The sequence below is a fragment of the Callorhinus ursinus genome, unplaced genomic scaffold, assembly GCF_003265705.2.
Source record: "Callorhinus ursinus isolate GAN/ISIS: 27379988/994484 unplaced genomic scaffold, GSC_fseal_2.0 scaffold6, whole genome shotgun sequence".
NCBI classification, from domain to species: Eukaryota; Metazoa; Chordata; class Mammalia; order Carnivora; family Otariidae; genus Callorhinus; species Callorhinus ursinus.
In genome coordinates, this window is record NW_027397068.1 from 28,707,865 (window position 1) to 28,732,431 (window position 24,567).

Genomic DNA, 24,567 nt, shown 5'->3' on the forward strand with positions numbered 1-24,567 from the left:
AGCTTGCATTCAGTATTAAACTGTGCGAACTGTCCTACATGGCAAGGTTCAACAGGTCTATAGATCAATTATTATGTGGGCCTGAGCCAGCCCAGTGTCCCTTGTTTCTGATAATTCTTATTTGAACTCTAAAACCTCTCAGTTCAAAAGGGACAAGGCATGAGACCATAAAATAGTCTTAGATAAGATCGTGAAGGTGCACTCTTCTTTGTAACCTTTAAAAGGACATTAAGAGTTTGCTGTTTAATAGTCTCTCATCTGATTAGAGCATTATTTAAGTGTGAATAGAAACTCAGAATGGTAACTGGTGATGAAGTCATGACCTAAGAGCTTGAGACAGCACATAAAACTGGAGAAAAAAATGATTCTTTATTGAAAAATACCAATAATACTGACAGACTTCAAAAGCAATTCACGCTTCCAGAATACAAAGTATACTTAATACATTTTTTCAAATATTTTTGCATTTCAAAGTTAGCATTTTTGTAAATCAAATTTGATAACCTGACTAAAAATACTTTTCCAGCTTTATTATTTAAAGAGCTGCACAATCTTTAAAGTAGGGACCATGAGGTGAGCAGGAGCAGAGGGGCAGAATGCACCAGGGACTGCGCAGCAGTCTATAGCAACATTTCCCACAACTTCAGTGCTGGAAACAAAATACTGCACAAGACAGCTGCCCTCCAGTGTCAGAGAATCTTGGGAAACAGCATATCAAAAGATAGCTAGCTTTTCTTATAATTTATACACTTTCAGATTGCTTTTTGAAGAAAATCTTTAAGAATGCCACTGGAGTTTAATTCAACCAATGAAAGAAATGAACTGTTACCATCGAAATGGTCTTTGCCGAGCTGTAATAATTCTATGCTTTTTTAGATGCAAAAAATTAACACATATGCAAGTTTAATTCGAAACCACACAAATTAGGTATGTAGGCTCAGATAGTAGCAGTGTTCACTTTTATACTAATAGCGTAACTGGAACAGCCACTCTATTCATTCCACCAGCAGAAATAGCAGCACCAAGATCTAAAATTCTTTATGTATAAAAAGCTTATGTCATTATCCAAGTCCCATTCTTTGCATGCTCCAATTCTTGTTATTTAACATAAAAGCAACAGGATTTGGAGAGTTACTATTTGCTGTATTAAAACAGTTATACAGCATCTTGTACTGTCAAAAAGCAAAATACTGTGAATGGCAGCCCTTCTTCACAGCTCTACACTTGAAGCTGCCAAGCATTCACTGCTCGTGCCAGCAGTGGTATTTCCACAGTAACAGCAAAAACTAAAGGAATCATGGCACAATGGATTTCTGAATTTTTATCTACCATTGGTCCTGGGGCTTAGTACCATCCCCTTGTAGACTATGTCTGCTGATCATTCCTTTATCTTTAATGGAGGAAAGGCATCAGGTCATATAGCGGGTAATGGCTCTCAGAGCGTAGAGGAGTTCTGCTTGCATCCTAGCTTCTATAAGAAGCAGATTAACATGAACCTGAATATAAAACACAACATTATTTAAGGTAGGGTTAAAAACATTCCCAGTTTTTCAGTGCGTATAATAAACCCCCACTTTCTGTGTGCTCTGAATAACTCAGAAGTCTTGACTTTGTCTCAAAATGAAAGCCATCTGATGTTCTTTTTGGATAGAATATCGGATCACATCTCTTCTTGCAAGTTTGTTACATTTCAGAAAATCTAGACATTGCTTTATTAGAATACCAACTTCCCCTGCCAAATCATCATTTAATAATTTAAAAAGATGGTGCAAAGACCAGAAATTTCTATCTTTAAACTACTAAAAAAGAGCTCCTGCAAAATAGTCATCTTTCTCCCAAGCAGTGACAGCCAGGACAGCACTTCTGAATTGGGGCCAACCACCTGTCTTCCCTGTCTTTATTCTTTTACTCTAACACTATAATGAGGTTCCTTCCAAGGGATACTAGAGACATGTGCAGGAATGTTCTTCTCTGGATTGGAAGAGGTGATGAAAAGGATTTGAGGGCCATTAGATTAGCTGGAGGAGAATGAGAATCACTAAGTTAAAGAGCAAACCACAATGGGTACATACCTTCTCAGAGTGCTTAAACTGCCTCCAGAAGCTATCATACATTCTTTTGGTAACTTTTTCGGGAGTGCAAACAACAGTTTTGATATAAACTTTAAAGCTACGGTCCAATAGCTGGTTAATTTCACCATAGTCATAGTCATCATATCTGTTAAAAGACAAAATGAGAATTATTATATTTTCAACATAGAGTCTGTTTCTTATGAAAAGTATGGACATTAATAGTAAATTCTTCTTCCCTCTCTGTGTAGGCAGCTCTGTCCTCCCAAATAACTGCTTTATAATGTTTAATTGGGGGTGGATGAGTGAATATGAAAGGGTAAGAAACAGAGAAGTTAGGGAGATGAACAGAAAAGTTTCCAGTGCCCAAGCAACAGTATATATTTATAATCATAAAGAAGCAAACACACTGAGGAAACTGTGGAAACAGTTTGAGTATTGCTGAAGTTAAGAATTCCACAAATTAAACAATGTTTAACTACTGCAATGATATATAGATGGTAATCCACTTGTGTAAATGAAAACAACTACAATTATCCCTTTTTTCCCTCATGTTTCCAGGAGTTTCTGGGATCAGATGAGCAAAAAAATGGTGGGGGGTTGGCAGACGATTATTCCAGAGGGAAGGATGAGCTATAGATGGCCTCACAGCATCCACACTTAGGATAGGCTGTTCTGCTTTAAGCCAAGATGGTTTACGCGCCCGTGTCTGCTCTGCCCCCATGGGTGATGGTTTCTAGAACAGCCAGGGACTGAAGTCTCTTATTTGGTATTCAGTGGAAAAGGAAAAAAGCTCTTACAAAGCTGGCTCTACTGCTTTCTGGAGGCCGAGTCAACAGTCTGGTCACTGATAAAATGAATAGCAAAAGAAAGCCTGATTTTACAGCTAAAATAATCAGAAAGTCCTATAGTGTGGAGTTTGTGTGTATATTTTAGAGGGTGGTGTATATATATAATGGTTGCATTTCCTATTTAACATAATATGGCTGAATACCTAACAGTCAGGACATGAAAGCTTTGCATTTTGATGGTATCATGGGAGTAGGTATTCTTCAGAAGGAGCTCGAGAATAGCTAGGAGAGCACTATAAGGGTATTAAGTTCCAAGAAGGAGATGGTATCAAAGATGTTTGGTGACAAACTTTTCCTCTATGCTCTAGGACCAGCTTGTGTGCCTTCCACTTCCCTGGAGGCATCTGTCATTTAACTCTTGTCAATATCCCTAACTCCCTCCTGCCTAGCTAGGACAGAGTGATTCATAAGCAGCATAAAAATAAGCTACTGGGGAAGGGATGGTTTTGAGTATTTGTATATGTGCTTCTGTGTGCGTGTGTGTTCCAAGCACCTGCATAATTGAGCCCAGGGGAGAATATTTCTTTATAAACATAAGAAAACAGACTAACCTTATTCCAAACATGCAGTGAATATAGTTCCAAATAGCCCGTCTAAGCATTGAGGTATCGACATCTTTGTGCATTGCCATTGTATTATAAGTAAGATTGTAAGCAATGTGAAATTTTTCATCAATCAACTGTCCTACATCTGGATAAAGGCGATTTACTAAAGAATAACCATGGTCTTCCCAGCAATAGTCCTAAATACAGAAAATAGAACAAATGCAAGTAATTAAAATGTAGCCAAGTATAGTTCTATGTCTACTGCTCTGTCGTATGGTGAAATTACTGGCAGTTGGAATCCACTGCCTTTCCAGTGCCTCCTAGTTCCCAGCTTCACTTGCAGTATGCTCTGACGTTTTCATATTCTATACTGAAGCATGAAAAGCTTTTGTAACTCAGTGAGTTTAAAAACCCAAAGGAATTCCTTCTCACACACAGGCCACCCATTTTCATCTTTCTCTCACTCTCTCCTCATTCAGCATCCAGAGGCAACCTATCTTGGGAGTCCTCTCTCCTTTTCCATCACTGCAGCTATTACAATGGTCCTCAAATTTTGTAAATTTTTAATTCAAAACCACCATCACTCATTCCTTTTCCTCATACCTCCTTTCTCTTAGCACTAAGTTTCCTAATTTGTTTTCCTACATTAAATCTTCCTGCTTCCTTTATTTCTACCTCAAGCAAAATAAGCCCCTACACTATTATGTTGCTCTCAATATTAATTTTCCTGGAACACCTCTTTGATATGCTATCACTCTGGTCCCAAAACCTACAAACCTGACCAATTTTAAACTAGTTTCCCACTAATCAGAAGTAGGAATCCTTTGCTTGAAGCACTCAGCAGCCCAGCCAATTTCTTTATGATTCCTTCCTTTACTCTCTCAACCTAAGCTCAATTATTGCCTATAGTCTCTGCTTTACAATGCCCATGCTTTTGGACCATTTAAATCTCTCAAATCCTAACTTCCTCCATAAAATTTCCAGTCCACACAATCTCTTCAATTCTATTATATTTCATGACACAATTACACTATCAAGTAGAAATATTCTGTAACTCTTGTGTCAAATTTTTATCCCTGTAAACACAACCCTCAGTTGAGCAAAGAAAATCTTATAGGTCTCAAATTTTCATATTTCCGATAAGTTATTAACATTAGCGCATCACAACAACTGAGGAAGTTGGAGTATCAACTCATCTGAATTAAATATTTACCTATTTATACGGTAGACTATTTAAAAATATACTTAGGCTGCAGTTTTTCTACTAATAGATTTGATTGGAAGCAGTCTTACAAAGCTTAAACACAGAATAAATATTTGCTAATTAATTGATTCTCACCTTTTACAAGTGGAACCAGAGAATATAGCTACTGTTGCTCCTGAGAGATGTTTGCAAAGCACTTGTTTTTTTTAGCATCGTGCCTCCTACCAAGCAAAAACAAAGGAACCTGGTATCCTAGAGGACCACTAGGTCCCTAAGTTTCCATGGACTCAATATATACACAATTGTACTGAGGAAGTTTTACTGTGTATTTCAAAGTTAGTGACTGGGGAGCTAAGGAAACTGGGTCTACCAACAATAATTCTACTCCCTAGATCACTAATTTTATTCACTCTAAGAGATAAGTGCTAAGTAATTTTGGAATATGTGAATCCTCTCAAGGTTTAAATTAAAACCCTCAAAAATTCTCATTGCTTCAAATAACATTCAGTACATATTTTAAAGAGAATTAGCATAGAAAATTAATCATGACAATTACAGTATCCTATCTGTAAGAACTCACCCAAATTAAAAACAAAAACTTACTCGCATTATCTTTCACTTCTGATTTTTTTCATCCTCTTTCCCTCCACCCACATATATATATATATATATATATAATGCTTGAGTTGCTGGGGACATTTCTCTTGTCATCAGGCCTGGTGCATATCAGGGCCTCATTTTAACACTGGGGCTCAATAGGAATGGGGGAGAAAAACCAGTGCTACACATGCTACTATTATTCATTGTTTAGATATATTAGGAACTTGAGTTTTAGCACACTACCTGGGAACCTAACCCACTACTGTAATTGAGTTTTATGGATGAATGTGTTTTGATTTCTGATCAACTGGTTTATGAACTTTAACAACACAATAAATATATTTAAGGGAACTGCCTGACATAGAAAAGTTATTTCTTTCTGCAACATTTTGTAATTCTCAAATCCAGGGGACTTTTCTTATTTTAAGTCAGATTGACGTATCTCTAACCTGTCATGTGTATAACAGCAAGTTGCAATTTTACCTGAACTCGAAATGTTGGAACATGCATCCCGTGTCTAGAGAAATCCTTATAGCCATAACTAGTATCCTCAAAGTGACGAGATACATCTCTTGCTGGTGTGACTTCTTCATCATCTGAAATAAACAAAAAAGCCACTGAAAGTTTTTCAAAAACAGGATGCTAGTTAAAATTCATTTTACCTACAACAAGTAAAAATAGGATAACCCTTTCTCTGACACAGTAATCAACTAAGGTCTTAAAACCATAAAGAGAAATAGCTTACTTACCAGTAAATGGAATGTAATAAGATTCTCTGTTATATTAATGTCCTATAATATATAATATGATCTCTCTAACACCTCAAAGATCCTCGACAATTCTGGAATGGTCAATCATTTTTACAATGTTTCCTGAACTGCTCTTAGCCTTTCTGGATTATTTTCATATTTGTGTGAAGACAATAGAAACAAAAAAATAATTTTTCCTCAAGGAGAAATAAGGTAACATCCAACCTTCATTTATACAAATTTGATTTTTTCTTTGCTATTAGGAAACTTGGTGCTTTTAACACATATACTCTTTATACCACTCTGTTATCAAAATACATTTTGAGATACTTTACCTTTTCTTCCTTTAAATTACCTGGTTTAAATATTAAATCCTATAGCCTGTACATAAAGGCCAAACATAAAGGATTCAAGTTTGTTGTTTGTCTAATAAATAGCTCCTTTGCACAAATCACTGACTTCTAAAGCTGAAAAGCAACCTTAGGGCTTTATGAAATCAATTTCCTAATTTTAAAGAAGAGGAAAAAGAGAACATTCATATGTTAAGTGACTTACATTCACAAAGCTTATTGGCAGTGATTTTAGTACTAAAACTCAAATCAAATGTCCTCTTTTAGGCTAGTGCTATTTATACTATAACTTCCTTTCCTTGGTTGCCTCCTTTAGTTGTAAGTAGGAATATCTATGCAATAATAGCCTCTCTAAAAGGAAAAACATTTGGATTGATGTTTTAAAACTTTTAAGTTCTTTAAATAAAGTGGGCCTCTTTTTTTGTAAGCAACAGAAATTTTGATGACTATGTAATGATTGTTTTTACCTGAAGAGAAGACAAACATGCTCTCTCTTTTTTCTATTTCAAAACGTGAAGCCATCTCTTCCTGACTTGCCTCTTCTTCATCTCGACATTCCTGTAACTGCCTCATCTTCTCCATGAGGGCTTCGACCTCAAAGAAGGAATCACTTACCTAAAGAGAAAATACAATTAATGTTACATATGTCAGAAAAAAGATGAAATTTAAAAATTCTTACTAAATACAAACTCTTGTGAAACAGACTTAACAGAATATAGGAAAAATAGATGTTATGATTTTAAAGTACATGAATAATTTAAAAAATGGAATTATTTTGACCTGTTACATATATAAATATGCAGATTTTAAAATAAAAATGATTTTAAGAACACATCATTTTTACCTTATAAAATTAGTAATAATTCTTACTGTTACTGCTAAGTTTCAAGAATTAAAATTTAAAACTAGTTAATATAAACAGAACTGCTCAGTTAAATAAGATACAAAGTATAAGTGGTTTTCCATCAACTATGCACATTGGGCGTATTGTCAACATGCGTCTATCATTTTCAAATTATAGTACTCAGCTCTAATTTACCAATTAAGAATGAAACCTGTCCTTACAGGGCTGGAGTTCTCCACCTGACCTCTGCAAATGGGGCTGGCAGCTGTCACTTGCTGGGATGACTATAGCAGTGACATCTCTATTGACAGGTCTAAAAATCTATACACTGCTGCATCCTTACTCTGAAAGTGGGATCAAATCTGTGGAATTTATCTTATAAAACAGTAAGATATCTTCCAATTTCAAATCTCACTGTTCAAATACAAAACTAAAGTTTTCCCCATCATAAATATCTTTTACTAGAAATGTTCTTTCCCCTACTCTTACACTCTTTTCTTGGCTTACACCCACTGGTCTTTCAGGCATCAGCTTATGTGTTTTTCCTGTCCTATCCCCCAATCCTGAACCTTGTCACCCTATTCTCACACAGCACTCTTTTTCCTTCAGAGCACCAAACACAATTTGTACTGTTATTGCATGATACTGGTTTAATGTCTGCCTCCCTCAGACCAAACCTTTGTAAGGGCAGGGGACCTGTCTGTTTAATTTACTAGTATATAGTCAGAGCCTAGCATAGTACCTAGCACATAGTAGATATCTGCAAAATATTTGCTGCAGAAAGCTTGTCAGGATAATTCTATATTAAGAGACAAATAGTCTATACTACTAGTGCTTTATATTTTCATATGATCCTAATAGTTACACCAAAATACCCTATAGTAAGCACTTTCTCTTACAGTTTCGTGAAGGAAAGTGTTCCTATGATGTACTGAAGATTCTTCTGGTACATACATCTCCTTTACTACTCCTGAGACAGAGTTGGCAGCCAAATAAAAAAGGTCTGAAAAGGATTATGTTGCTTAAAAGAATGACCCAAGGTTTACAAAACCAAACCAAACCAAAAGAACAACCCATCAAGGTTTCTGTCAACTCACATTATCCTTCATTATACGATTTTATCTACTTCCTTCTAAAATAGCCAAATTTTAAGTATTCTTAGGAAAAACAATTCTTGATAGATTTATAGTGAATTAAGAGGAAAAGGAAACAAAGTGTATTTCTTTTGCTCCTTGAATAATCTGTTAAAGTTGTTACTGTAAAAAAAATGGCATTTCTTTTTAGTATTAAAATGTTAATATTGTATGAGGAAATTTTTTGGTTTTTTAGTATCTGCAGCTGAAGAAATGAGTCAGACATAGGATATATACCTGAAGAATAAACTTTATCAACTCACTGACAACTGCCATCAGTGCGGGGTGTAAACCTTTTAAAACAGCCAACCCAACACCTGAGAATGAGGACTTTACTAGAGAAATTTAAAATTTCTATTATTTTACTATTATCTCATGTAATAGAGGAATACCTAGAAATAATCAAGTACTTTTTCTTTAGCCTCATGTTTTTTTTTTTTTTACCCTTTTCCCCAAAAATTTTATTGGGGGAAAACTATAAAACATTTACAGTACAATGTTTACAGTCACAATTTGTAGTGAACTGATTCCCCAAAATATATTACAACTCAAGTTGACTTGTTATATTAAAAAACCTACTTCTAAGTAGTCCAGAGTACATACATACATAGTGCCAACTGTACCTACATACAAACTAAAGCTACTGCTCATCCATCTGCTGTCCAGGAAAGCATTCCTGCCTTTCTGCACACACACATACACACAAAGTACAAGTTTTGGAATTTTCTATAATGAAACAAGGCTTATTCATATACTCCATACCATTTTAGCATTAAGAGGTGGCCTCTTCACTTTATATGTACATATACTATAGTATATATAAAGTGGTAAATATCTTTTCCTTTTGTGCAGTTAAACCCATCCAACATTCAAATTCTCTCAAGCACTAATAGACAAAATACTTGTTGGTTGAGGAAGATTTAAGGCAAGTTCTGGCCCCTCCAGAGGCCCTGTAAGACTCCCCCCGCCCCATTATTTTTTTTAGCTTTGTACTAAATCAAAGGTGGGGAAGGACAACAATCCAACTCCAAGCATCCTAGCAACTGATATATACTTTCTCTTAGACCATCTCATAACCCGTGTGTTTTAATAAATCATCAGTGGCCAAAGATGGGCCTGTAACATTAATCCAGGTAGCTCAACAGAGGGTGAAACTTATGGTCTTGAACCTTGTCAGCATGGCAGTGATCAACTCTGGGGAAAAAAATATTTCCCTTCATGTGCTAAGCTCACAATATGTAAATGCTACTTCTTACTTAGCACCTGATCAATGCCAGCTGGATTAGGCCTTTTACTTCTTTAGAGACATTTCATTTAAACCTCAACCTTGTGTTTGACCTTTATTTATACATGAAAGAACAGAGGCCCAGGGAGTTTAGGTAACTTGCCCACAGTCAAATATATACATTAAAGGTAATTCAAACTGTTTAAATCTGTTTCAAAGGAATAATATAACTGAGAAAAATCTATGCAAAGTATTCAGAAGACTGATGCTGTTTCTGTGATTTCTCTTTGGAAATAACTTTCACTATAGCAAAAGAATGCAAAGGGAATTTTGATTCAACGTATTCAGGAAATTAAAACCTGCTTATAGATAATTCAACTTCTAATCTGTTTCAAAGGAATAACAAAATTGAGAAAATATAAAAGCCAGAGAAGGAATAGAAGTGAAAACATTTTAATAAGTTTACATTCACTTTTATATATATTTGTGCCAAGTTAAACATGAAAAAGAATTTTAAAAGGAGAAATTTCCAGGTAAAGGCTGATTAAATCTTCTGGAAGATAATTAAGAAACCAGCCTGTTTCTTTTATGCAAAAGGAAGGAAAAGAATGTGATCAGCATCAGGGAGTCTCGGACCACCAAGCTGCACGGTCTCAGCCTCCCCTCAACTCATTGCAGCATCCTTCCAACACTAGCTGGCTCTGATGGGGCCCATGCTGACAGGTCCTGATCCTAAAATTACTCGAGGGTCTTAAAATTTTATATATCCCTTAGCACTAAACTAGTGCTGGGCATTTAGAGGAACTTGCTGAATGAACAGATAGAGGGGCCTAAAATCTCTATGGACTTCATAGGGTGGGTTTTCCAAGGAGTCACATGAAAAAAATAATAAAACAGCAATTACTGTGATTAGTCTTATGATGATCCTGTAACAGATAATACTTACCGAAACATTTCCTGCTGGGTTGACCTGCATCTCATCCACACTGTGATTGCCATTTGTAATGTCACAAATGCAGTAGTTACTAACCGAAGGAGGTCTGAATGTGTGGCCACCATCACAATGAATTTCTGGACTGATTCCACAGCCAAATGTGAATGAGGCAAGAGAATGATAGTGTGTGAGGAGAACTACTGCATGTACCAGTTCTGCAAGGGACCAGCTGTGCTCTTCAGCTTTTAAAAGTCCCTTAAGAAAAAAAAAATGAGAACATACTTATATACTGGGTTATGGTGTTGGTAAAAGTGAATAGTTCATCTTGGTATTTAATCTATTTAAAACAGGATTAGTCACTATATAAAACCTAGAGTAAAATTATAATTTGAGACATGTAGAACCCAGAATTTGCTAAAATAATTTATGAATTATGTATTTACAAATAGAGCTTAACATAACCTGATAGTGACACTTTCATTATTATTTTGATTTTCTGAAATCCCGATTTAAAAATGTAATACAATGCATTTTGCTTAAAAGCAGCTGCCATATTTCAGATGCTGGATTATGAATTCATTAACTGTTGTTAGTTCAAAGTCTCAATGCAAATGTATTTCAAGTGAAAGCTACTGTATAAAATATGCCCATGTTTTTCTCTGTTATCAAGCTTTCTCAAGGAATTTTAAAGACAGTAGTTTGAACAACTTGACTCTGAATATTCCTAAATCATCAAATTATATTTAAAAAATTATGCTCAAGGTAAAGGCTACGATTTTTCAAAGTCTTACAAATCTATATCCCTTCTACTTCATTACCTGTTTTATAATCTTGTATAATTTTACATTACCAGATGATACAATAAACACTACATTAATCATATTCAAATCTTATATCTTAAAAAGATGCTTCAATTATATAGTACCTAAAATGTTCTATGAAATAGAAAGATAAGCCCAAACATATGTTGTATTTTTAAGAATTTCTACTGCATGGTACTTTTAGAGAATATCAATCTACCTTTATTCTATTAATAAACAGAACCAGAAGGAACTAGTTTAAATGGCATTTGAAAAAGACAAGATGCCATTTCACACCTATCAGAATGGCTAAAATCCAAAACACTGATACATCAAAATGCTGGTAAGGATGTGGAGAAATAGGAATGCTCATCCAATGCTGGTGGGAATGCAGACTGGTAAAGCCACTTTAGAAGGCTGTTTCAGTTTCTTTACAAAGCTAAACATAGGTTTACCATGCAATCTAATTCCTAGTTATTTACCCAAGTTGAAAACTTATGTCCACAAAAAAAACCCACAAAAACCTGTATGTGAATGTTTACAGCAGCTGTATTCATAATTGATCAAAACCATAAGTAACCAAGATGGCTTTCAAACAAACTGTGGTACCTCCATACATCATATTATTCATTAATAATGAAAGGAGCCATCAAGCCCAGAAAATGCACAGAGGAATCTTAAATGCATACTGATAAGTAAAAGAAGCTAATCTGAAAAGGCTATATATTGTATGATTCCAACTATGTAACATTCTGGAAAAGGCAAAACTATCAACAGTAAAATGATCAGTAGTTGCAGGGGTTTAGGGGTTCAGGGGAGAGAGATGAATAAGTGGAGCACAGAGGATTCTTAGAGCAGTGAACCTATTTTACATGATAGTATAGTGGTGGATAGATGACATGCCTTTGTCAAAACCTATAGAACTGTACAACACAAAGAGTGGACCCTAATGTAAACGACAGACTTTAGTTAATAGTAATATATCAATATTGATTCTTTGATTACAGCAAATATACCATACTAATGCTATATGTTAAGAGGAAAGACTGTGGGGAGGCTGAAGGGGGTAGAATAGGGGAACCCTGTACTTTCTGTGCCATTTTTTTGTAAACCTAAAATTGCTCTAAAAAATAAAGTCTATTTTAAAAAAATCCCTAAGTGACACCCTAGATACATTACTTCTACTTACCTCAATATGTTCTTTGGTAATAAGCCAAGGTCTATGGGCTAACACTTTGTTAAGTTCTCCTAAATTTTGTAGTTTTTGAGGAGCAGTCTCTAAACCATTAAGCCACTTGGGGTCCCCACCAACATGAAGGAAATCATTTACATGGAGGTTCACTAAGTAGGAACACTGATGTCTTGCTGCAGCCTGAAGAGAAAACAAAAAGATCACTCTAACTATAAATATTAAAATCTTCCTTTATAAGGTGCAAAACAGCAAGTTTTTGATTAGTATGTTTGCAAATTTTCCATAAACTACAGAAATGCAGTTTCGTATAACGTTAAAAAAAAAATCACATATACCATAGAAAGCACCTCAGAAATATCCCAAGAACAAACAAAATATCTGATAAAAGTATTTTGTGTCTTAGAAATTGTATTTATATAACAACTTTCAGATCCTCAGATTAACAAACTTCAATTAAGGTGCCAACCATAAAATAACGGAGTATAATTTACTAGTTGAACAGGAGTAGCACCACTTATGTCATTGTGAACTACTTAAAATAGTGGAATAAATCTTGTGTTCTTTATTCTCATTTAATGGAAAATGGTTCTTAAGAATATATAAAACATATTTCTTTTTACTGTTAAACTTGAGAGTATACTTATTTAGAAAGAGGAAAATCACATACTACCTAACAGGAATCCAGTTAGAAGTCAGAATATAAGTATTTATCCCTGTGTTTAAAGCATTAACCATCTCTTAAAAAGATTAATAAAGGAGGCAGAAAGAATTTTTCACTTAATGTTTACCAACCATTATTCCAATGTAGTGCCGATAATGTAGGGGTAATGGCCCATCCATTTGCAGTAGATAGTGTTGAGTTTTTAGGAAACTTTCTAGATATTGGGGGTGAAAAACCATCACTAATGTAATATTATCCAAACGACCCAAAGCAGCAAAAGAATCTGCAAATAAAGTATGCATCTGTGCGTCTTCACCCCCCACTTGGAGAATCTGTATAAAAGAGAGGAAAACCATCGTAACATAAATTGTAAACTGGTGTTAGAAAGAAGTGAATACCTATTTTCTTTAAGTGTCATCTAGAAGCAGGTTAAATTTGACTTGAGAGAGGTGTTATAACTCTGAAAATTTAACTCAACTGGTAACAAGAGAGAAGAATAAACAGTCACATATTATGTAGAAGGAGATAAACAACAAAGGTTGAACCTTAAAGGCCATCTAGATAGGCTGCTGGCAGACTTGGCCAGAATCCAGAAAAAGCAGATTTAGATTATCAAATTTGCAGAGCTTGCAAACAGACACTAAAGCCTTTCCCCTTTCCTTATAACACCTACTCTCACTCATTTAAGGAGAACCAAAATTAACATCAAATAACCTTTGAAAACAAAGCATAGGAGCTTTTACATATTTAGAATTAAAGATCCAATCTTGCGTTGATACCAGTCTGTGGAGATGGTCAAGAACAAGTAACTCAGCTTATGGGCATACACCTAAACATCTAAATATAAGGAGATGGAGAATCACTGGTTAAAAACAAGTCTTACCATTCCTTGATTAAATATGGGTGTTAGAAAAGCATCATGAAATACTAGAAATCAACATGACTATAACAGCTTTCTCATCCCACAGATTCACTGCCAAAGCATGATGATTAACTGTGATCAACTCTGCGTAAAACATGTTGTTGTTGTTGTTTAACAGTTGTTCAGATGCCAAGATGTGGGTCATGAAAGCTTTTCCTTAAAAGCATACGGTTCACTATGTACTTTCACAAACAACATACCTCCTTTTCTGGGATGAATCTGCTTGGTCCGTGTCCTAGTGGTCGAGGAATTCTAATTCCAAGTTCCTAGAAAAGAAAATTACACCATCTTAGGCCTCCAGCAGTAAACAACATGAACTGAGGTTACAGGAATGGGAAGGAAAAACAACCAGTTGAACAGACAGGCCTGTTTTGGTGGTTTGCTTTCATTGCCATATATACATACCAACTCCTCTGTTTGTATTGCATAATTGACAAGCGCTTATAATATGACTAAAAAGAATAAAACCTGCTTCACTAAAACCAGAGTTTTACATAAAGTACTTGGCAGAAAGTCTAGAACAGAAAGTTCAGCACATAGCAACCAACCCTGTGGATTGTCAGTGATACAAAATAAGACCAATGTGTTTGTACATCCAAAACTCAACCAACCAAAACATCAATCCCTGTGTATCTTCTCAGGAAATGAAAAAGCCCTAACTTCTACCTATATAAACTGAAAGGAGTGTAATTATTATTACATCTATAATAGCACTTCACAATAAGAGAAGAAATACTATGAAAAATAGAAAGTAGTTACTTAAATAAAGAGAAAGTACTGCAGGGCTTTCTCTGTGGCAGAGTAAAACATTCTTAGAGAAACGAATTTTGTGAGTTTGCTTTAAATTTTTTTTACATACTATAGTGTTATCAACTTTGCTTATATTTTTGAGAAACTGAATTATTTAAGAAATAAAGGTTTTCTGCCCTTTGACATAGCGAATCTAGAATCCTGTACTTGGAATCTACTAAAATCCTATATTTTATGTGACCGTATAGTGTGGTTAACAAAAACTGATAATCAAGCATTAGGGGCCCATCATTTCCCCCAACACAGAGTGCTACAGAAACAAAACTAAAATAATACAATTTTTTTAACGTTCATGTCTTATCAATCTCTTTCCAAAAAAAAAAACACAAAAATTTCTTGAGTTTACATATCTAAATATCAACCCTTCCTTATATAATTACATACAAATATTATTTCTACCCTCTACTGCTTCCAAAAGTCCTTCAGGATGTTCCTTTCAAAGAAAAAAGGGGGGGGCAGACAGAGATGGATAGGTGGCAACAATTCAAAAAATCTGGTCCAAGTGAACGAAAACCTTTTGAGCAGAATGGATTTTTTAAAATTAAGCAGGCAGGACAAAACTGAAGAAAATCTTTATTGGGAGAACTTAAGACTTGGATTCAAAGTACGCTATACTTGCCAACTAAATTTATGAAATATAGTTCAAATACACACGTATTGGAAGCCAGTGATGTCTTACTCTGGTTATTCCACACTTAGACTGAACATAGCAATGCTCTAACTATACCCTTCATTAGAGGAGGCACTCAATTCACTGGTCTAGCCATGTGCATGTCTTGGTTTTAATAGCCTATAAAAAAATGCAAGAAAAAACCCCACATTCCTGCTACTCAGTACATCATCTTGGCACAAATGCAGCCATTTTATTATAAAACAATGACTCTATTAGCCTTTCTAACTGCTGAATTTCTGATCCAATTACATAGATTTCAAACAAAATATATTGGGCAAAATATTAAGGTTAAAATCAGTATTTATTCCTTCTCATTTCTTCACTATCTTAAATAAAATGCATTTTAGGAAAACACCCATTTCAAGGGCTTATTATTCATTTTATACCTAAGAGGCGCTACTATTCTTGAGGCCTTAGTATATAAAAAGGTAGCATTTCAAATGGAGGAGAAATGGATTATTCAACAAATAATCTTGATACAACTAGATAGGCACTCAGAAAAAAATGAAGTTGCAACCATAAATCATACTTGACTCCACAATAAATCAGAGGTAAGTGTAAAAACAAAAACAAGATAACAGTGTTAGAAGAAAACACTCATGGAATGAAGTTAGGCCTAAGAATGCCATAAAACCCAAATGTTATAAAATAGAAGACTGTTAAGTTTGATGACATAAGAGACTTTCACATGGGACAAATAAACGTATAAAAAGTCAAAAGCAAACGGAAAACTGCAAAATATATTTGCAACTCCTATATCAAAAGGGCTAAACTTCTTGAATACATGAAGATTCCTACAAATCAGAAAGAAAACCCCCAATAACCTGATAGAAAAATGAACAAAGGAGGACAGTTCAAAGAAAAGGAAATACAAATGGCTGAAAAATAATCAACCTCATAATAAAACTTCAAGTTAACTACACTGAGATACTTTTCACCTAAAAGATTGCTTAAGATCAAAATTTTAATAACAGGCTGTACTGAAGAGGAGGTGGATAAATAGTCATTCATTACTTACACATTTCTGATGGGAGTGTTCTGAAATGTGAGGAAATAAGATCAAGAAATACGTAAGTATAAACTACTACAACCTATAGAGGGCAATTTGAAATAATGACTGAAATTAAAAAAGTCAGAAATCCTTTGAGTCAACAATTTCATCTTAAATGTTAACCCGTACTCACAGAAATGTATGTAAAAAGACAATAACTGCAACATTGTTTCTAATAGTGCAAGATATAAAACAACCTAAGTACTCAACAGGACTGTTTCAATGTAGTATGACCAGAGACTAGAATAGCACGCAGTCCTTACAAAGAATGAAGCAATTCTACATGAGTTGGCTTTAAAAGAAACTAAAAAATATACATAGTGTGTGTGTGTGTGTGTGTGTGTGTGTGTGTGTGTGTGTGTGTGTGTGTGTAGGAGCAAAGTGTATAATATGTATGTATTATGTTACTATCTGTAAGGAGAGAAAAAATTAGCAAGTCCATTTCTAGGACTTTATTTTACAACTACAGCAACATGTGGGTGGAATACACATATTTTTAATAGTAAGACTGATAGCACATGGGCCTTAAGACAAAGAGGCTGAATTATATTTGGTTTTGTTTCTATACCAAAAATATATTGAACTATCATAAAAGAATAGCTTTAGAATTCCAAGAAACTGACTATCAAAGTTTCAGAAATGGAGTATTTTCCTATAGGTATGGCAAGGGTCTTTCCCAATGGTCCTATATAATTCTCAAGTCTGTGAAAGTCCACCCCCACAGCCAAATTTAGTGGTTATGTTGGTATTACTGTCTGCCTATTCCTTGCCTTCAATGGGCAAAACCTTCCCTCCTGGTTCCTTTAGAAATATATTCTTTTAGAATGAAAAACTATGTGTTTCAAAGCAGGATGTTAGTCAGAAGCAAACATTCTTGGGAATGGATTATAGACCCATTATGCTAATCACCTCTTAGTGCTAAGGTCCCATTAATTCTTTGATGAGGTACCAGTCTGGCAAGAAAGCTGGAGGCAGAAAGTAGAAAAACTCAAGAAAGGAAAGGAATGGAAAAAGTCTCTGACATTTGAGATTTCAATTTCATTATTTTACTTGAGGGTAGTTCCAGGTAAAATAGACTTTTACCCAGCTCACACTTAGACCACCAGGGTCAATTTCCTACCAGGCTGAAGAGGTTGTGAGAGGTTTGTGCCATGTAAAAGCAGAAAGGGAAATGGTCGGAAGGAAAAGGAGAGGAAGTGAAAGAAAAGACTGGGGGAAGGGGAGAAGGGAGACAGCCATATACTTAAAAAAAAAATCAAGTCTTTCCCAAAAAGAGTTGATCAAAACTGATATAATGGGAAACAGTGCTGTTCTAGACTCACATCAATTTATTATCCTATATTTGAAGGCTAGACTCAAAAAGATGTCCTTTGTTCTCAATAGACTAGATACGTGAGAGGAATACAAGAAAATGACATGATGAACTCTAAGACTCCATTCCAATTTATCCTAGTCCAGATTCAGGCAGGAAGGAGATCATTTTACAAATTATTTATGTTTTTATATATATCAAATGATATATATTTATATAACATAGTTATAAATATAAAATAATTATATATAATGTTTTATAAATATATGTACACAATTTGAAATCAAGTCCGTAGCTCAGTTAGTATTAGTGAGTGGTGGAGGTAGAGGCTGAATCTAAGAAATCTGGTTCCAGAGTTGGTATCTTTAATTATTACTTTTTGGAGCCGCTTTAAAAGTTTTTGATACCTTAAAGGTCCTTTTGGATATCATTGTTGTCATACAATAATATTCTTGGTTTCTAAAAGGTTAAAAGTTTCAATTTTCTGGAAAATTCATTTTTGAAACACTTCTTTTCCTAGTCAACATGATAAAATTACTAACTACCCTATTTTCTAGCAGGTACCGATTTAAAAAAGGCACTGCTGGTCTTCAACAGGGTGATTGTAAGCCAAACGAACTGTATTTCATAGCTTCCTAAAGGTTACTTTAATTATGCCTTATCTGTAGCTGTTAAAGAAAATGAATTGCAGACTTTGAACAAATTTTGGCCAATCCTGATTCTAAGAGGCAGAACTGCCAACAGCAAAAGGCCTTGTTTAAAAAAGTAGATGTATATGCTAATCACAGCACAAACCTCACAGGCTCTCGGTGAAGGTGTGGCTGGAAAAACTAACATGGGAACTAACAGTTCTCTCCTCTCAACAATCCTCCTAATCAGCATTTTGAAAAAGAGAGCAACAGTCTCTGCCATGACAACACTGCTGCAAATTTCTGACATAAGATCTATTTCTTCATTAGTGTATAATATTAACACAGTCATTTTCAGTATATGAAAATTCTTAGCAAATGTTGACAGTATCATAGAAAGACTATATATGTATTGTATCACTGTATGATCAGTGTTTGTACACTAGAAGTACTGTTCTAATTATAATTTCCAAATGTATTAAAGATACATTTATGAATCTCTAGCAATATCCTTAAGTGAAAGAATGAATGATTTGCCACAAATGCAAAATAAAAGCATTTCTTGGCTTTTGGTGTCTACCCACTTGCAAAACTAATTGATAAATAAATATAATTAGATCATTTGAATGATTTTTCTCACTGCACTTGGGGTACTTCTAAAAAACTGTCTAGATGTTTTATACCAATGACCACAGTACTGATATTTTGATTTTAAAAATTACAAAAGCAGTATGTGCTTTCTGAAACACACTTCAACAAGGCAACAATAAATTGTGTGACATATGAGAGCTCCCACTCCACTCTCCCTTCTTCAGGAAAATCACTGCTTATAGATGGGTCCTAGCCTTCTGACATTAAAAAATTTTAAATAGAAATGAAGAGATGTAGAAGTGTTGTAAAAAAAAAAAAAAATCCTGGTGTGTGCTCGTTCGGTGCGGACCTGGTACCTCTTTTGTGAAGCGGCAGCTGAGGAGACTCAGGCGCTCGCTAGGGCCGACGAAAAGCCCAAGGAAGGAGTCAAGACTGAGAAGAACAATCATATTAATTTGAAGGTGGCGGGGCAGGATGGTTCTGTGGTGCAGTTTAAGATTAAGAGCCATACACCACTTAGTAAACTAATGAAAGCCTATTGTGAACGACAGGGTTTGTCAATGAGGCAGATCAGATTCCGATTTGATGGGCAGCCAATCAATGAAACAGACACACCTGCACAGTTGGAAATGGAGAATGAAGATACAACTGATGTGTTCCAGCAGCAGACAGGAGGTGTCTACTAAAAAGGGAACCTGCTACTTTACTCCAGAACTCTGTTCCTCCAGACCAAGAAGACATTCTCAATTAGAAAGCCGCAATTTGGTTCCACCACATCCTGACACTACAGTATAGTTCTCTCTATTCTTTCATTTTCCCCTTCCCCATTCCTTTATGGTACATGAAGTAACTGTGTATGTGCACAAGCATATTGCATTTTTTTTTAACTAAATGGCCAATGGTATGTTTTGACTGACATCAAATGGAGATGGGATGGGGGAAAATACTGCTTCTGTGAAAATACCCCCTCTCTCCATTAGTGGCATGCTCAGTCAGCTCTTATCTTTATATTCCAGTAAGTTATTTTGCTCTCACTGTTTAACAAAAAAAGAACAACATAAAAATCCTTGCATACCTTGTTCGATTGGAGAATTTTAATGTTTTTCATTTATCATTGTAAAACCAAGGACAATTTTATAACTTTTTTGTACGTAGCTGTTACATGTAGGGCAATCTGTCTTTAAGTAGGGATAAATTACTCTAAAAGAAATGAATCCTAGATAGTTTTCCCTTCAAGTCAAGTGACTTGTTTAAATAAACTTCTTGTTTAAAAAAAAAATCCTGCTATAAAAAATGTACTGGTGCTTGTTTTAAAATTGTCATTGACTCTACTTGGGAACTTAGAAATATTGAAAGTTCAGGTACCTCTTTTTCCAGTATCCAGTCTTCTATGAAATACATTCTAAAAAATAACCCACGGACTTCAAATTACTAGATCTGTAAGGCTGATTTAGCCATATGTGTATTCTATACTTTAGTCAGGAGTTCCAACCCTGAAAAGTGTTTCATTTTAAAGCACTATGGAAGCTTGCTATTTGAAAGAGTCATGGTATTCTTTTGTAAAGTGAAGTTTTCCTATAAAGCACTACTTCCTAACTTATTTTCCCACATGTTGGATGTGTTAAAAATAAAATACAACTCTACAGCCGCTTCCTAGCTTCCTAAACACAATCCCATAAGCACTGTAATCAATGTGCAAGCTAAAATGTATCTCTTTATCTTCCAGTTTACATGGCTATATTTAGAGATTCTAGATCTGGGCCAGAACCAGGATTCTGCACACAAATGCCACCAGAAATAACAGATCTATTCAAGCACGATGACTGGGGATCGCTTCTACTCAAAATGAGAAAAGATCTGTTATGGCCTGCAAACAGAAACCATAAATGCATTTCAACACTTTCACACAGTTTTCTCTCTCTGATAAAGTTTCCAACGAACAGTTATAACAATTTTTTTTAGGTTGTTGTATTATCTGTAAACAATTAGGAGCGTATTATGTATCTATGAATGTTAAAATCTAGAAAAGTTTGTTCTACAACCTTCATAGGAAGGTGTCTTCATTTAAAGTTATATGAATATATGTAGTATATTCACAATGTAGACTCCATCTACAAAAAATATAAATACTAAAACTGAGTCATTTAAGTGGGCAATGCTGCAGAGAAATTATTTCCTATTTAGATTTCTTGAAATAAGGCAACACAGCATTCTGATTTAAATTCAAATTTTAATTACTATTTCTCTAACTTTCCCCTTGTCAGCTTTTGAATTAAGAGCCTTTTAAAGGTTCAAATTTTAGTTAGGTTTATTAGTAACTTTCAAATGGGGCCCTATTTACAACCACTTAGGGAAAATACAAAATGTTACGATTAAACAGCTTTCTGAAGGCCATTTCAGACACAAAAGGGATGGTTAATAAACAAGGGTGAACACTGCATAACGTCATAGAGCTGGCAGAACATACGTATTCCGGACAACATTATCTTTTAACTGACTCAAATGTATTTTTTTCTTTTTTTAAGTAGGAGGCAAAGGGAACGGGGGGTCACTGATAATCTGTTTTGACAAGACGCTGAAGGGAAAAAAAAATCCACAGGCAGTTCTACCGTCAGACTAGAGCTTTGTTCGGTTCTGACTTGTGGAGACTTGTACAGAGGACAACGTTATTTACGTTTTGGAGCCTTTCATTTAAATGACCGAGGCAGCTGTCTCTGCCAGCCTCAGCATTTTCTGCCCAGGGCCGACTCACGATGGAAACCGTCTCTCCACCCACCACAGGCCCCTTCACCTGTGGGGCGCGGGCCAGCCCGAGACGCCCCCGCCGGGGCGGTTGCTCCAGGGGCACCCTCCCTGAGGAGCGTTCTCCGCAGCTGTTAGGTACGAAGGCGGGGAGGCGTCGCGACCTCAGTGCAGCCCAGGCAGCTCTGCCCGGTACCCGCCCGCCCGGCCCCTCGCCCGGGTACCTCGTCCTGGCCGCGGCCCCCGCCGCACTGCTTGCAGCCCAGCAGCTCCGGGACGGACAGCGAGGCCGTGTACGCCTCGTTCGCTGTGGTGGCCAGGCGCATGTCGGCGCGGGGACCGCTGCGGACGTGCAGAAGAACCGCGGCGGTGCCGAGAAGGCGAGGGCTGACCCCACCGCCAGGCTCCAGGTTACAGCGCCTCAGTCAGCGCGGACCGCGGCGATGGTGCGGCGCGGACAAACAAGCCGCGCGGCCCCGCCCCCGCCGTCACTCCGCCCGCACGGCGGCCGCATGCACCAATGCCGGCCCGCGGAGCCACGGAGTCCCGCCCCCTTGACGCGAAGGGGCTGGCGGTGATGGGCGGTGATGGGCGGTGATGGGCGGTCTGAAGCGGCCCAGCGAAAAACAACCTCGAACGTCCGAAGTCCCCGCAGAAGCTAATTCTCACATCGGGAACGGGTTCGTTCAGCTGGCACTGTGGCTGGAAGATGCGGCGCAAGCCCTTAGGCGTCAGTGAAAGGCAAATGTGCCCCTGCCCCCGGCATCAGCAGTCGAGAGCCTGCCCTCTTTCCACTCGCTCGGATTCATTTACCTTGAGCGAAAGAGCAACCAACCTCTGTGCTGACCCTGACGCCACCAGGAAGAACCAAGTTCGCTTTACACTTTATAAACTATTGAAATCCCTCTCGTCCTTTCCCATAATGCCCAAACAACGCCGAATGGGCCCAGAATGTTGGAACAAGTACGGGACTGTGGTCTATATTTAATATAAAATTAGTTTTGGTAAGCTATGTACAAACAATAGTATCACTCTTCCTACATGGAAAATAAGCCTTGGTAGCTATCTCTGAATTTCCTTTTTCTTCGCGAGTATATTCGAAGGCTTTAAAATTTCTAATGTTCTCTCATAAGTGCCCTGGGTTCTAAAGAAAGAATTTCTCTGAAATCTGATGAAGAACTTCAGAAAATACAGGTTATAAAGGAGCATAAATAACTGACATTGTTGGATCTGGAACGCGAATCTCTCAAGTCCTGTGTTAACACTATTTCCTTACATGGCTTCATTAACTTTTTTTAAAAAATCAACTTCTAAGTAAGATCCCTTTTTGCATGTCTGCTCTTGTGTTTTCAAAAGCTGACATGTTCAGGTTAGGGAAAAAAAGTTGGAACATTCTGACAGAAGGAAACAAGCAAAGTTTAAATCAATAAAAACTGACAGACACAGAACCAAGACTCCTAAATGCAAATAAGTTTCAGTCTTAGAAGTGAGGTTACAATGTCTCAGAGAAGAATACGTTACTCTTACAGCTCTTAAGATGTCATATTTTAAAAGCAGGTTAAAATGGTTATTTTTTATCTTCTCCAGATAAAAAGATAAATGCTGTATGTTCTCATACACTGCTTTTACAAATTGCTAAAGCATGCAAAAATTTTTTACTGGTCAAGAAAAGCAATTTTGGCTTAATATTAACATAAAAGAAAAGGCTACAGAGGCTTCCAAGCTCTCTCCCTCTGAGCACAGTCACAAAAGCAAACAGTGTAATCAAATGCCCACTCAGTCACAAACAAGCAGCAAAAATAAATCCAGTCAATCATCCAATTTGCAGCAATATCCTCCAAGATAAACTGGCTGTAGATGAATACCTTGGAAACATAAATGGACTTGATATATGAGGTTGTGAGCCATACTGCTAGATAATGAAAGAAGTATGTGAAAATGATGACTCTGCTTCTGTAAGAGTTGAGCTGTGATTTTTATTTTCTGGAAGGGATAAAACAGTGGGGTTAGTTGTCTAGTAGGGCATAACCTTGTTTGTGACATTAAAATTATGTCATTTGCAAAATGGAAAATGCTTAACTTTCTATTTTTTAATGAGAGGCAAGGGAAATGCATGCATTTAGCTAACCCAAAAATGGTTTAAAATAATTAAATGCAAATCAAAACTGCAAACTATATATATAGTAGGGTTTGATCCTTAGAGCTTGATAAATATTTATTGAAGCATACAGTAAAATTGTATAGGAAACTGCAATTAGGATTACTTTTCCCCCCCAGAAAATTTCAGTTTAATTATTTATTTTGATGCTGCCTTACATAAAACGAAAAATAATTTTAACTCATATTCTAATTCAGTGGTTTACTGAGGACCTTTAAGTCATTAAACGTCAAGATTCCTTTATGGTCCCTATAAAGACTGACTTAAGTTCTTCAAAGAGTACTAATTTCTGCCCTTTACAATAGAGCATTATGGTGAATTAGTTACTTTATTCTCCAACTTAAAAGGGTTGCCTCCAAATAAATCTACAGTAACCAAGAATTCCAACCAATGTATTAACCTGCAAATATCACTGTGTAGATTTCACTTCTGGAAATGTTTTGTTTCAAATCATTCAATAAAAAGTTTGTAATAGATTTCACTTTTTGAGTAGGCCAGATGTCCTGAAGGTGCTTCTAATGA

At 36.1% G+C, this 24,567-nt stretch overlaps 1 protein-coding gene and 1 pseudogene across 2 annotated transcripts in view; one reads left to right on the plus strand and one right to left on the minus strand.

The window, feature by feature from the left end:
* Nucleotides 1–350: 350 nt before the first annotated feature.
* Nucleotides 351–24,567, minus strand: part of SESN1 (sestrin 1) — a 113,844-nt gene continuing 89,627 nt past the window's right edge. The window contains exons 1-10 of one of the 2 annotated variants that reach the window (XM_025863681.2): nucleotides 22,112–22,350; nucleotides 14,280–14,345; nucleotides 13,289–13,489; nucleotides 12,494–12,676; nucleotides 10,517–10,759; nucleotides 6,836–6,983; nucleotides 5,753–5,865; nucleotides 3,472–3,662; nucleotides 2,073–2,217; nucleotides 351–1,496 (exon numbers count right to left, since the gene is read on the minus strand). In XM_025863681.2, coding sequence (XP_025719466.1) covers nucleotides 1,410–1,496; nucleotides 2,073–2,217; nucleotides 3,472–3,662; nucleotides 5,753–5,865; nucleotides 6,836–6,983; nucleotides 10,517–10,759; nucleotides 12,494–12,676; nucleotides 13,289–13,489; nucleotides 14,280–14,345; nucleotides 22,112–22,213 — 1,479 coding nt within the window. In that variant the 5' untranslated portion in view covers nucleotides 22,214–22,350 and the 3' untranslated portion in view covers nucleotides 351–1,409. Of the gene's footprint in view, nucleotides 1,497–2,072; nucleotides 2,218–3,471; nucleotides 3,663–5,752; nucleotides 5,866–6,835; nucleotides 6,984–10,516; nucleotides 10,760–12,493; nucleotides 12,677–13,288; nucleotides 13,490–14,279; nucleotides 14,346–22,111; nucleotides 22,351–24,567 lie in introns of those variants that run through there. The other variant, XM_025863674.2, reaches the window with a different exon arrangement.
* Nucleotides 19,475–19,954, plus strand: LOC112819403 (small ubiquitin-related modifier 2 pseudogene; annotated as a pseudogene).